This window comes from Papilio polytes, unplaced genomic scaffold (assembly GCF_000836215.1).
Source record: "Papilio polytes unplaced genomic scaffold, Ppol_1.0 DF824303.1, whole genome shotgun sequence".
Taxonomy (NCBI): Eukaryota; Metazoa; Arthropoda; class Insecta; order Lepidoptera; family Papilionidae; genus Papilio; species Papilio polytes.
In genome coordinates, this window is record NW_013524901.1 from 1597502 (window position 1) to 1610138 (window position 12637).

Sequence of the window (12637 nt, forward strand, 5' to 3'; positions counted from 1 at the left end):
AGAAAAGAGAAAAATGAAACTTTCAAAAGACAAGACAAGAAACATTAACACCAAATTATTAATTTGCACAAGATTGTGTTTACTATATCTTCGCTTTTATCTGCCCTTGCGGATTCGGACTCGCACCAACTAAAAACCTTACAGTGTTCTTCACACGTTATTGGCGGGGCTTCGGGAACGCTTTTGCTCACATCTACGTCCGCGCCTACGTCAGCCGTCAGCCTGTTTCTATAGAGGACAAGCCTCCCTAAAATCTGAAGAAAACCGTGCGCGTCTTCTACACGACTCTTAAACACGGGCAACGGATAACCCCTAGGTCCTCCACCTCAGGACTACGGAGACTAGAAAAGCGGGAATTCTTGATCTTTCAACATTGAGAAGCGTATCTCACATTATTAGGTCCTGCCGCAGACCTCACCGGCTGCAGTTTCGGAATTAACCCCGCTTAGCCTCACCCAGCCGCAACGGTGTGACCCCGCTTAGTAGCTGAGGATAAGGAGATTGGCGCGCCGCAGTACCAGCACTCCTATTCCCCTATGACTTCTCCTATGCGGAGACAAAGTTTGCTTCTCAAATTCCCACAGACCACAGCACACATCTAAGGCGAACTCAAAGGAGTATACCTCGAGCGGTTACCTCTGCTAATACTCCCCCAGGAGCGGCTTGGGTTCCTCTTAGCTTCAGTGGGCAGCCAAAGTGCAGGTATCGAGCCCCAATGCTACGAAAAGGCGGAATCCCGGTTTAGGTACTATTTCTAATGCGCAACTTCTTATCTATACATAACTAATAGTTTGTGTATATCTTAGCTTTGTAAAAACCTTAACTCAGTTTTCTTACTATACATATTTATTTTAAAAGTATTATTTAAATCTAATAGATTGTAGATTTGTATAATAAATGTTTTTGCACCACACAATGTGTGGTTAATATTTTTTTGTTCGTTATAACTGTTTCAGGTTTACAACAAAATAGTCCGCTGCCGGTAGCATTTTTCTTTTTTTAGCGTTTGTGTAGGAAGGTATAGGCAAGGAGTTAATAAGTTCGCGATTTAAATTCAGTCACGCTGCAGTTGTGCAAAATAATTGGTGCGAATAGTAAGTCAATATTTTACTAATCGGATTTTCTCGTATAGATTGTACAGATTTTACATAAATTCTATTACGTTCTCTGCAACTTATAATCAAGTTTCTAAGGAGATAATCCTTGTATATTTTTAATATTATACATATGTTCTTAAATTTTAAGAATAAAGAAAGTAATAAATAATATAAATAATTCGATGTTATGGAATTCTAAACGAAAAATTTAGATAAGGCTAGGTAGGCATGTTAAATAGAATTGTTACAGATTCTGTGTCCCGGTTACGTATAAAGGAGAGGAAATGTAGTGGTATGGAAACTTAACGTTAATATAAATCCAATAATAATATATGTATTAATACATTTAGTGAATAAAGAACGCTTTTGAACACCAAAATTATAGTTCTAGCTAAGTGTGGCAGTAGCACATGAAAGTAAGAAAGGCTTTATTTAAATTACTTAGGTCCGCTAAAAACTCTTACAATTAGTAAAATAAATAGCTTCACAAGTACAAACTCATTTAATACAATTTTCTGCACCGTAAATTACTATGTTACAACGATTATATTTCGATAAGCTTTCGAAATGTCATCAGAGCTTTTAGTGTACCTGACTTGTTGATACATTTTACAAAATCTAATTTGTATTTAAAATGTTAATAATGGGCTTAACGCTTTATTTAGGTGTCTATGACACTTAGGTCAATTAATAGATTTTCTTTTCAGGTTAATACGATTCATCTTTTACAGAAAGTTCGCGATTTAATCTCCTTTCAGAGGTATCAATGATTAAAATTTTGAACAAATTACAGTTAACACTTTACACATTTTTCGATTACGTATTCACCATTGGAGTCAACTAAGGCTATGCAAATGCATGAAAGATGGTAGTTATCCAGTTTGCACTTTAGCCGGAGTTCTAACAGCACAGATATTTTTTGGACGTTACGCGGGAATGAAGATTATTTGCTAAATTTACAATTAATATTTACCAAGTTTTACTAGCATCCATGCAAACTTCCTTCAGTTAAGGCACATTAAAACTGCAGTAAGTAATTTTAGATGTTGTGAAATTGGATGATATTATTACTTTGAAAATTATACGTGACGTTATTACGAAATTGAATTTGAAACTTTTTATCCGATTTCACGTTTTATGTTGTAACTGTCAATACGTTAATTTTTTTATAATATCAATATTTAGATGACTTGCATTAATCAAAAATTGTGCTGGCAGACTTAACCTCATTACGCTTGATTATCCATGAAACATTTAGCATTGTGTTAATCTAGCATTACTAGCTAAAGTAACCACACGTCCGATGTGCTTTGGGAATGGATATGCGTTTTAGGCGGTTTTTATATGAGCATATTGGGTTTGTTGTTTGATTTTGATTTAGATCGTGCTTTGGTAATACCCGCTTCCGAGTGATGCGCCTTCACCACAGAGCGGCGTTATGCGACTGATTTACATTGGTTTGTTTTTGCACTTAAATCACATAATATCCACAACAGCTAATATTTCGTAATGTGATAGGACGTTTTAATTTATTTTTTTGTTATAGCGGTCAACTAGAGGATTTTTAATCTATATTTCAGTAAGTCTTTTCAAAGATCATCATTGATATTATGAGATTTTTTATCTGTGTTTATATTCGTTTTAATACTTCAACTTTTTATTGTATATTTTTAAATAATCTATAACTACATAATTTAATTCACGTGTTATTTTACTATCTAATTTATTTAATTAATTGCAGTTATTTTTACTAACTTTAACGGCGTATGCCGTTAAGTAGGGATAATTATTAACTTATCTTTTGCAGACCACAATTTTTATTCATTGTATTGGATGCACAGCTTTAACAACTCTGGCACATTGACTCAAGTACCTAACAATATACTAAATGAGACAAGTTCGAATGTTTAGTGGTAGCTTGTTGAAGATTAGAGTGAAGTTAGTGTATTGAAGTGTGATACATTTTGTGATGTCTGATGTTTTGTAAAATCGTGCGCAGTAGAATCGGCATAAATATAGATGTTGCGATGGAAATAAAACAAATATATTGGAAATATAATTTGTTTAAATCATTTTAAATACAGAGAAATGATATGGGAATTATAAGACAAGATAAATTACCGAAAGTAAAAAAGAAATGAGTTAAATATTCGTAAGTAATAATCAAGTTTTCATAGTGATTGTGGGTATCGATTTGTGTTCTCTAGTGTTCAGATAGTACGTGTTTGTTTAAAATTTATTTTAAAGTTACGTTATAAATGTTCGGCTAATTTTATTAAAATAGGGTTGTCAGAAAGTGGATAGTGGTTTGTTTTGCAAAATTTTAAATTAAATTGTTTCTTATTGTGATAGTGAATCTAATTGAGATTAAATTAGTTTTCCTATATCATTGGGAAAAAGGTATCGTGAGTGTAGTTAATGATGGTGTTTGCTATAATTTTTTAATGTGGTTTACATATGATTAAAATTATTATTGCAAAATTAAACATTAATTATTTTTTCTTCTGGACATTAACCTATTTTTGTTGCCTCCAGCCAGTTTGGTAAATGGTGTTAAAAAAATAATTGATAGTATATTTCGAAGGTCATTAACTGCAGTAGTTGTGTACAGGATGTATCAATTTGTAACTCACTTTTAGTATTGAAAAGCATTGCTTTGTGCAATCTAAATGTTGTATTATACAGCACAGCTATAAGTTTGTGTTATTGTTGCAAAAACGCTCAGATATCGGTGGTAGATGTACTATTTTTTCTCTAAAATCATGACTTCTTTTTAACAATTGTTTGTTTCTTGTATATTGTCTTGTTTAGATTCATTTTATTCCTAATGCTTCCTATAGGTGTCAAAGCTTTAGCTTGTTTTATACTAGTTACCATGAAGCTTGCAATATTTGAAGTAAACAGGAGTTAAATTGAAATTATTGAAAACTTGAAGATATTTATTGAAAATGTAGATGTCGCTATCGGAAATAAATTGTTGAAATTATGAGAAAAGATAGAAATCTAAGTATAAATGAATATAATCATAGAAACGATTATTAAAAATGATTTGTTACGTTTGATAATGAAATAAAATGTTCAAGCTATATTCAACCAAAACTAATCCCTAGTTATGGTAGAGATGAATTAGAGCATCCAATTGCAAAATAAACGATAGTTTTACGTCGGAAAATTATTCAGAAATGTGAGTTTTTGGAACAAATATTTCCCTACAATGTGTCGCACATTTAATAGGTTTTCGAGCCTGTTATTTGTGCTTTAATTTTTTATAATTAAGTTTCAGATCTACTTTTCTATAGTCTTTGATCGCAGTTTGTTCGATGGGTACTCATAGATGCTAACGGAGTTTAAGGTTGCGTGTGAAATTCACCATATTTAACCGACTTCATTTAATATTGCTAATCATAATTTACTAACGAAGGGATATTATATACATGCAGTAATATAAAACACAAAGAAACAATTCTAGGTAGGTAAATTTGATACATATTACATTTAGGTAGAGTAATCAATTAATATTTAGTATATAAGCCTAGTTTTAAGATAAGCCCAGACCTAGACCACAAGAAAGTAGGCTAGAAATTCGTACCAGCGCAATTCCATATATTGGCATATTAGATATAATTACGGATAAAATATTAATTACTAACACGATATAACTAATCTGATGAATTCAGACAAATTCTCTTAGAATACAGCGGCAGAAAATGCAGTTAACGTCAGACAAAACCGGGCGATGACATAAGTGTAATTTTAGAGGTAAAAATGAGATATACAATAAGTTATTTTATATACATAAGTAAGTCGTAATAGGTAACTTTAGACAAAGACTAACTTAAGAATTAGGTAGGTAGAGTAAGTAATGACTCGATGTAGGTGATTTCTTTTTTTAGGACTAGTTCATGAAATAGGTGCGTCAAATATATTTATTGCGAATTTAAGCGTGAATATTAGGAACATACGGATTAAAGAATTTGTAAAAAATGCAGAAAGTAAAGAAAACAGTTCGTAAAGAAATGAAATATTAATTGTAATACGTAACGTTTCTAAAATAAGTGTAATTTGCACGAACATGCTAGATGAAATAGGATAGGAAGGATGTAGGTTAGAAATTAAGAAGAAAGGAACAGATAACTTCATGATGGTCAAAAGTGATTTTTTGTTGTAAAATTAATTAATATTATTATTTAAATTTATACGAATTGTAAAAATGTGTACAAAATACATTAAAAAAATCCTATGTAATTAAAAATAAGAATTTTTAAAAAATTATAAAAAGAAAACAATTTTGTAATTTGATAATCAAAAGTGGATAAAAAATATTCAAATTAAAATATGTCATTGAAATAGATGTGATTAAAATATGTAAAAAACGTACAGATTTATCAAAAAAAAATATAAATCACTTGCTGAGTTTCTTGCCGGTTCTTCTCAGCAGGTGTAGGAGTAGGGAACCGGATTTTGAATTAAAAATTCAAAAACCTTTAAACTAAAATATACAAATTTTTAACTCTACCTGTTGTTTCATTTATTTCTAAACAGTGTCTAAAGTACTCAAAGTTGAAGGCCAAATATACTTAAACTTTTTCTAGATTGGTCATGTGAATATTTGAGTCCTTTACACACTGTTTAGTTACCTAAACCTCTATATTATTATGGAACCCCAATGCCCTAATACTCACTTGACTGAAAATATAATCGCAATAAGAAATAATTCGAGACTTGGAGCCTAGTGTATTAGAAGAGAAAGGCCTGAGAAAAAAACAAGTGCCAAGTTTTCCTTATTTTGATGGCTGAAACACGTGTACAAAATTATTATTTTTGAGATATGAGCGACATTGTTTGTGTACATGTGTTTCGGTACTTTAACTGAAGTTTTAAATCTACTAAAAAACTGGCCATAAAATTCAGAATTGTACAGACGCTATATATCAAGGATTCTTCGGAGACGATGGCAATCTTCAACAGTAAGTATGGAGTAAGTATACACTACAAACGAGCATATTATGTTCTGAATACTGGCAGGCATTGCATTTCGAAATGCTTAAATCAACTTCATATAAAATGGTTTACTGAGGAAAGATTAGCAAAAGTTCATTCATTTCATGAGTCATTTTCGTAAAATGTTTAGGGCTTGATGATACTAATATATTAAAGCGTAAACACACTACTTCGTATCGTAGGATGTCAGCAATCACAGCATATTTTGAATAATAATCTTTAAAAAAAAACCCTACACTTACGACACGCTTTAGGGTATAAATTTTCACGCTCTTAAACTAAGGGAGTAAATAAATTGGAAAAAACCTTAAAGTGGGAAAGGGACCATAAACTACAAGCTGACAACATTAAGTAAGGTTATTATGGTAAGGGGAATTTTGCAATTGAAAGACAAATGCTAACAATAAAATAAAGTTTTTATAATACTGAGAAAGCTGCACGGGAACAGCTAGTAGCAAATATAACTGGAAACGATTATCGCTTTTGTTGACTATCGTTAGAGCACAACATTTTTATTTATACTACGATTTACATATCACAATCGTCATTTAGATGGACTATGGACGACAAGGGTGTTGCCATACTGGATAGGAGCTCAAGTGTTAATTATATCAGAGACAACATTTGTTATGCCGCTTTAAGGTACAACAGTTATTTAAAGCCGCCAAAAGATGGCGCTCTAAACAATTTTACGAGTTTTTAAATTAAATTGAGAAGTTGATAATAAAACACAAGATATAAACGTGTAAAATCACTTTATATAGGATAATAATTATGATAAAAAATGTCACAACAGGGAATTGCCACGAGCCTACCTTGAACTACACATTTAAGAATCGCTTACTCTATGCTTTCCGACTTAATTACATCACATACGAACGAGATTTTTCAATAATAATACAACATTTACCGATATCTCATACTCCGTTCCAACCCGTAAGCTTAACCTAAACAACGTAGACAATAAAAAACTTAATATTAAGCATTATACAACTAGATCTCATTAAGTACATAAAAATTCCCAGAGTAAATGCATCTTAATATCAAATACAATAGGAATAACACTCGGTCAAACGTACGGAATACTAAAAAATAGGTGAAATTCACTAAAATCGGGTCAACAGTTTTTCCTGTTCTTTTTTTGGCCTTTATGGATAGTTAAAACAGTATAACCACTTGCATAAAATTGCATTCATAATTGTGTAAAATTCCCAGGTGTTTATGAAGATTTTCCTTTGAATTTCCATTAAAAAGCTTAATACAGTAAGAGTCGATTTCAATGAAATATTACTCTGATAGAAATTGAATTTTCAGATTGCATTAATTCCCAATAGAGGACTTATTTACAAATGATGTAAATTCTTCGATCAATTTATCTCAACTACATATCAAAAAATGATAAACATTTTGCGTCGTTCATTTAAAGGGTACAATTTGAAAAACACATCTATCTCAAATACTTAGTATATAAAAATACAATGTACAGAAATAGTCAACCAGAGGCAGTGTAAAGTTTTACAAGATCAGTCGGTGAATAAAATACGATATGATATTAACTTGCTTCAAAAGTCGGCTTCACTTAATGTTACTTTCTTATTTCATTACAAATATTTTATAGAACATTCATTTAATTGACACAGAGATCAATAAATTATTCACTAGGAGATTGAGAATCGATAAAATTAAATCGAGATCTTTGAGCTGCCAGTGGATAATTTCTTAATTGGAGTCCCAATCTCCTAGAGAATGTGGTCATAAAACGGAGTAAGAGGTGTTCGGCTGACACTCTTCAATTATCTCTTATTCTTATTCTTCATGGTGAGTCGTCGCCAGAAGCTGGTCTTCTCAGCGGGCGGCTGCTCTTCCCGCGTCTCCTCGCCCCTGGTCTCTCCGCGCAACATGTCTAAGAAAGTCGGATCATTCTTACGAACGTTCTTCTCGATTTTAACTGCCTCCGCGCTCAATTCCGCTTTCAATTTTTCCGGGCTCGTGTTCTCGACCTTAAACTCGTTAGGGTCTTCAACGAACGCTTGCTGAAGATCACGCATGATCTTTTTCCTTATCGTCTTTTTCATACTGAGATGCCTTTCGAGTGTCTTGACGTCGCCGTTGGCGTAAGTGCGGTAGTCCTCCTTTTTCTTGCGTGCGGTCTTCTTGTTGGTGTCGTCGTCGTCGTATGTTTTGCCGTCATATTGCTGGTTCAGGCTGAAGATATCTCGCAGGTGAGGGATGGCTCGCTCCGACGTCATTGTGCCGCGCACCTCACACACCTCACGCACCTCACACCGTGTCACTGACACTTCATGCTGCCACCTGGAATTGAGACAAACTAAATGTTAGAGGTCTTACATAACATAGATACTCTGAACGCATGGAGAAATTAATGTTCGGTCAAATAGCAACTGTTATAAATTTTAGGTAAATTAAAATTATAATTACGAAGGTAATTAATTAATATTTTTAATTAACCAGAAACAATAACCCCATGCGGAGCGACCGTTATTCATTTAAGCATCCTCTACTGAAATTACAGCTTTTGAATAACCTCGTAATTTCGTAAAATGCCCAAAATGTGACATGAAAAGGCTTGGTTGTTAATTATTTTGGGCCGCACTGTCGAATATTAAATAGTTGCCATGTTAATTAATATTTGCCATTATCAACCATCAGTAATGAATACTAAAAAAGTAAAAACGTTTTGAGAAATAAATTGTTTCTTTAATTTGAAAATCTCTGCTTCAGGAAACCACGAAACATACATCCATTAATTTTATTTGATATTTGTCTTTTAATTATTTATTAGCATAATTACTAATTAAATGCAATAAACATTTTATTATTTCTATAAGGAAACGTAACTTACATCATAATACAAAAATAAAATGTAATCATTTCTACATTTACCAAACTCCTTATTTGGTTTTTCAAACGATTTATGTGAAAATAACATTGCTAAATCGTGAAATATTGTACTAAGAATTGCGTTCTTTTGTACACTTTACACTGTGTATTTCAAAAACGAACACATCAAAAAACACGTTTACAACAAAAACGTGACTCATTTATGTTGGTAGTACTGTTTTATTAAATGGTGTAGTAAAAAGCAAATCACAATCGCATTTATTCGTCGAACAAGGGCGTGCGCTAAAAAGCATCTAAAAGTAGTTCAAACATGATGTCATAAACGTAATTTGATATCATAGAGTGGAGGCATATGAAATGAATATAAATTTAATATTTAATTTATCTATTTAAGCGCCAATAGCCTAATGGGTTGGGAAACGGACTACGGATCTTGATTTCGAGGGTTCGAATCTCGCCATTCGACTTGTCGTGAACCATATCCTAGCACAAGCCTACAGCTCAGTTGTAGTGTTTAAAGGAAATATTAGTAAATTAACGAAAATCTACTAATGTTAAAAAATATATAGTACAAAGTTAATTAGAATTAATTTTATTACATGATCTCTTACCACAAATGACAATATCTGTGAATTTATTGTCGGAAATAATTTATTGATTTTTGCATAGTTAACTTTTTTATTCACTAGACTAAAGTAAATCAGCAAATGTTGATGAAAAGACTAGTTCAATAACATAGCCTTGTAATAAAATCGTGGAGTCAAGTTCAGAAAAAAACAAGATTTTAGTTATTATAAATGTCTGGAGGACACAAAACTATGGTAAATTGAATACAAGTGATAGTGTTGTGCGAGTATATAACACTATCCGTAGCATTGTGCTCGTAATATTAACAAAGTGCGCTTAACTGCACTCTCCGGTCCGCCGCCTCTCACCTGCGAACAATGCCTTAGTGCCTCTTAGTGCCTTGCCTTTCCTACAGCCTCACAATGCACGACTCCAAATTTCTCTATTCCTTACCATTATGAACTTAACCACATAGCTTTAAGAACGAAAATCGTATGCAATTGTTTTTTAGGAAAAAAAATTGACGAAAGCGAACATTCTAAATGTTAAAATCGTTCGCGAATATGCGACACTTTCTTAACTTTCTTCAACAATTGTGTTAAATGCACCTTGTGTTAAGTAACTTTGTGGATCCATGTTCAAAGTTGTGCGTCTCAGATAATATCAGAATCATCGACTCATAGTCATCATATTTACTTAAGTGTATCCTAATCAAAGAGATTCAAATGATTTATAGAGTAGGCATAGTTGACACTTCACTTGAACCATTTCTCACATAGTCAAAATGTCTGACATTGAGATATTACCGTACAAAGAAACTGGTGAAAAAATGTTCTTCCTTATAGTCTAGTCTACATACATTTTAAATGTCTTTGATCATGGTTTAACGAAATATCATAAAAAAACTTTCCCTGTATACGTAAGAAATCTTTTCCGTAAGGTTTTTACTTAGTATACATTCAATATACCGACTAAATGTATACTTGAACATAAAAGTATAAATTTCTCTCGGACCCGTTGAGATTAACCTCATCTCAACTGAGTACAGATTATCGTGTGATATATTACCCGCTTTGTCTCCGAAATTACATGTTTTTATTTATTTAAAACACGACTTGCCGACGCCCACGCCTACGACAGTCTCAAGGGACGTAATCCGTGGAAACGTCTCGAAGAACACAAAGCCTTTGTAATGCTAATTGTTCGAGGGGATTAGTGCTTGTTTTCGGGGTTGTTGAAAGTTGGTAATCTGTTCAGAATTTAAATTTCTATGCTTAGTTTCAGCTTTCTATACTTAATACAGATAATAAAGTTAAACTTAGGTATGTTTGTTATCGATAAACCTAATAACAGTCTCATTAAAATGTATAATAATTCATTAGCTAAAAAAAATAATTATTAGCTGCAATCACGGCATATTTATGCGTAATAAATAAAACAATCATATAAAAAATTATAAAAGAATCAACAATAGACTGCATCTAAACTTATAACAATGAGATTTCTGCATAAAAATAAATTCGTTCGTTTCATTGCTGTTTCTTACGCTATAGTTTTCTAATAATAGAGTTTTTTTAACAATAAAAGCCAGTCTAACGACCAAAGTTGAGCTGCGTAATAAAACGAAGTTGTATTTATATGGTGTGGTTTATAAGTGACATTAACATTGACGGGGGTCAGTGCACTGGTCATTGCGTCACACGTGATTGCCAGCCATCTTGTCGAATGTATCTAATGGTCGAATTTGTAGGGTTGTTTGACATTTTTGGACTTTAATTTCTAATGGACCTTTGACTTCAAGTTTAAATGTTAAAAGTGGATGCATATCGAAGATTTGTCTTTACAACTTTTATTGTTTACCGGACACAATTTGTTTTGATGGATGTGAATTACATTAAAAATTAACTAAAACCATAGATCACGAATACAAAGATTTTCTTTCCGTAGGTAAATACGGTAATAACGGACCGGCTCAAACAATTTGCATCTCTTAATTGCTTTTGTTTTCGTTTAACGATCGCCCGCTCGAATTGGCTGGAGATTGGGCCGCCGATTGTTTGCACATGTAATTGTTATGGACGGACATAATACCCTTTATGTGTTTGCTACGAATACCGGGGATTTGAATACGTTTTGTATTGATTACATTGTGATACGCCAAATGGCCGATTGATGCTAGCTTCGCAATCTAGCACATTTTTAATGGTCCTCGTTCGAACCCAGCTATGTACCGGTGCGTTTTTCTATGTTAAGATTTTAAAAAATATAATAAAATATGACGCAAATTGCAAATATTTGCGAAGAACTCAAATTCAAGCGTGGTTGATTAAGGTTTAGTTACCCATAATTTGTTTGTTTTAGGAAGTTTGAGGCCCTAGGCGGCAACATTTATGAGCTGAGAAGCTTCTGTAATTTTATTAATTTCACTAAAGATTTTTTATTTTTAATTCAGCGAAACATCGGCCATTAGCGTCATGTAAACGTGCAACAATAACCTTCGGGGTTTTACTGGTCGAATAAATGTTAATACCGTCTGTTTGTACAAGTGTATCGCTTATTGTCACACAATCTCTTTTATTGTCGCAGCAAAACACCCTTGACGAAAATGTACGCCTCTACGACACTTGTATACGAAACAAACAATACATTTATCTTACTTTTATGTTTTTGTTCTTGGATATCATGTCTTTCACGTACAATGAATTCGCTTAGCCTGTTTTGTATAAGATATTGATTTATGAATGTTTGCGTGGAATTGTATAGCTACTAAGATGTAAATCGAACGAATACATTTCGTTCAGTTGAATTGTAAAATAACATACTTTGAGGACCTAATTGAATGAGAAATTTTAAAAACAAAATATGTGATGAGCTGTAAATTGTCGGCTCTAAACTCTTGAGATTGTCCAACACGTTAATTTATTGGAATTGAATTAGTTTGACAAAGGGCTAATTTTCCAAATAAAGGATATACGAGACAATTTTTAGGCTATGATTTATTTTTTTTAAAAATCGGACAAAGACTAAACCTTGAAAAACGTTTTCAAAGTTTTCTACCTAGATAAAATGGCGGGAATCAACAAACTATTTTGTGTGCCAGTTGATACTAT

General features: G+C 32.6%; 1 protein-coding gene across 1 annotated transcript in view; it reads right to left on the minus strand.

Annotated features, from left to right (window-relative positions):
* Positions 1 to 6836: 6836 nt before the first annotated feature.
* The window catches only part of LOC106101755, a 40935-nt gene continuing 35134 nt past the window's right edge, over positions 6837 to 12637 (minus strand). Inside the window, exon 2 of the mRNA XM_013281089.1 lies at positions 6837 to 8411. Coding sequence (XP_013136543.1) covers positions 7892 to 8347 — 456 coding nt within the window. The 5' untranslated portion in view covers positions 8348 to 8411 and the 3' untranslated portion in view covers positions 6837 to 7891. The remainder of the gene's footprint in view (positions 8412 to 12637) is intronic.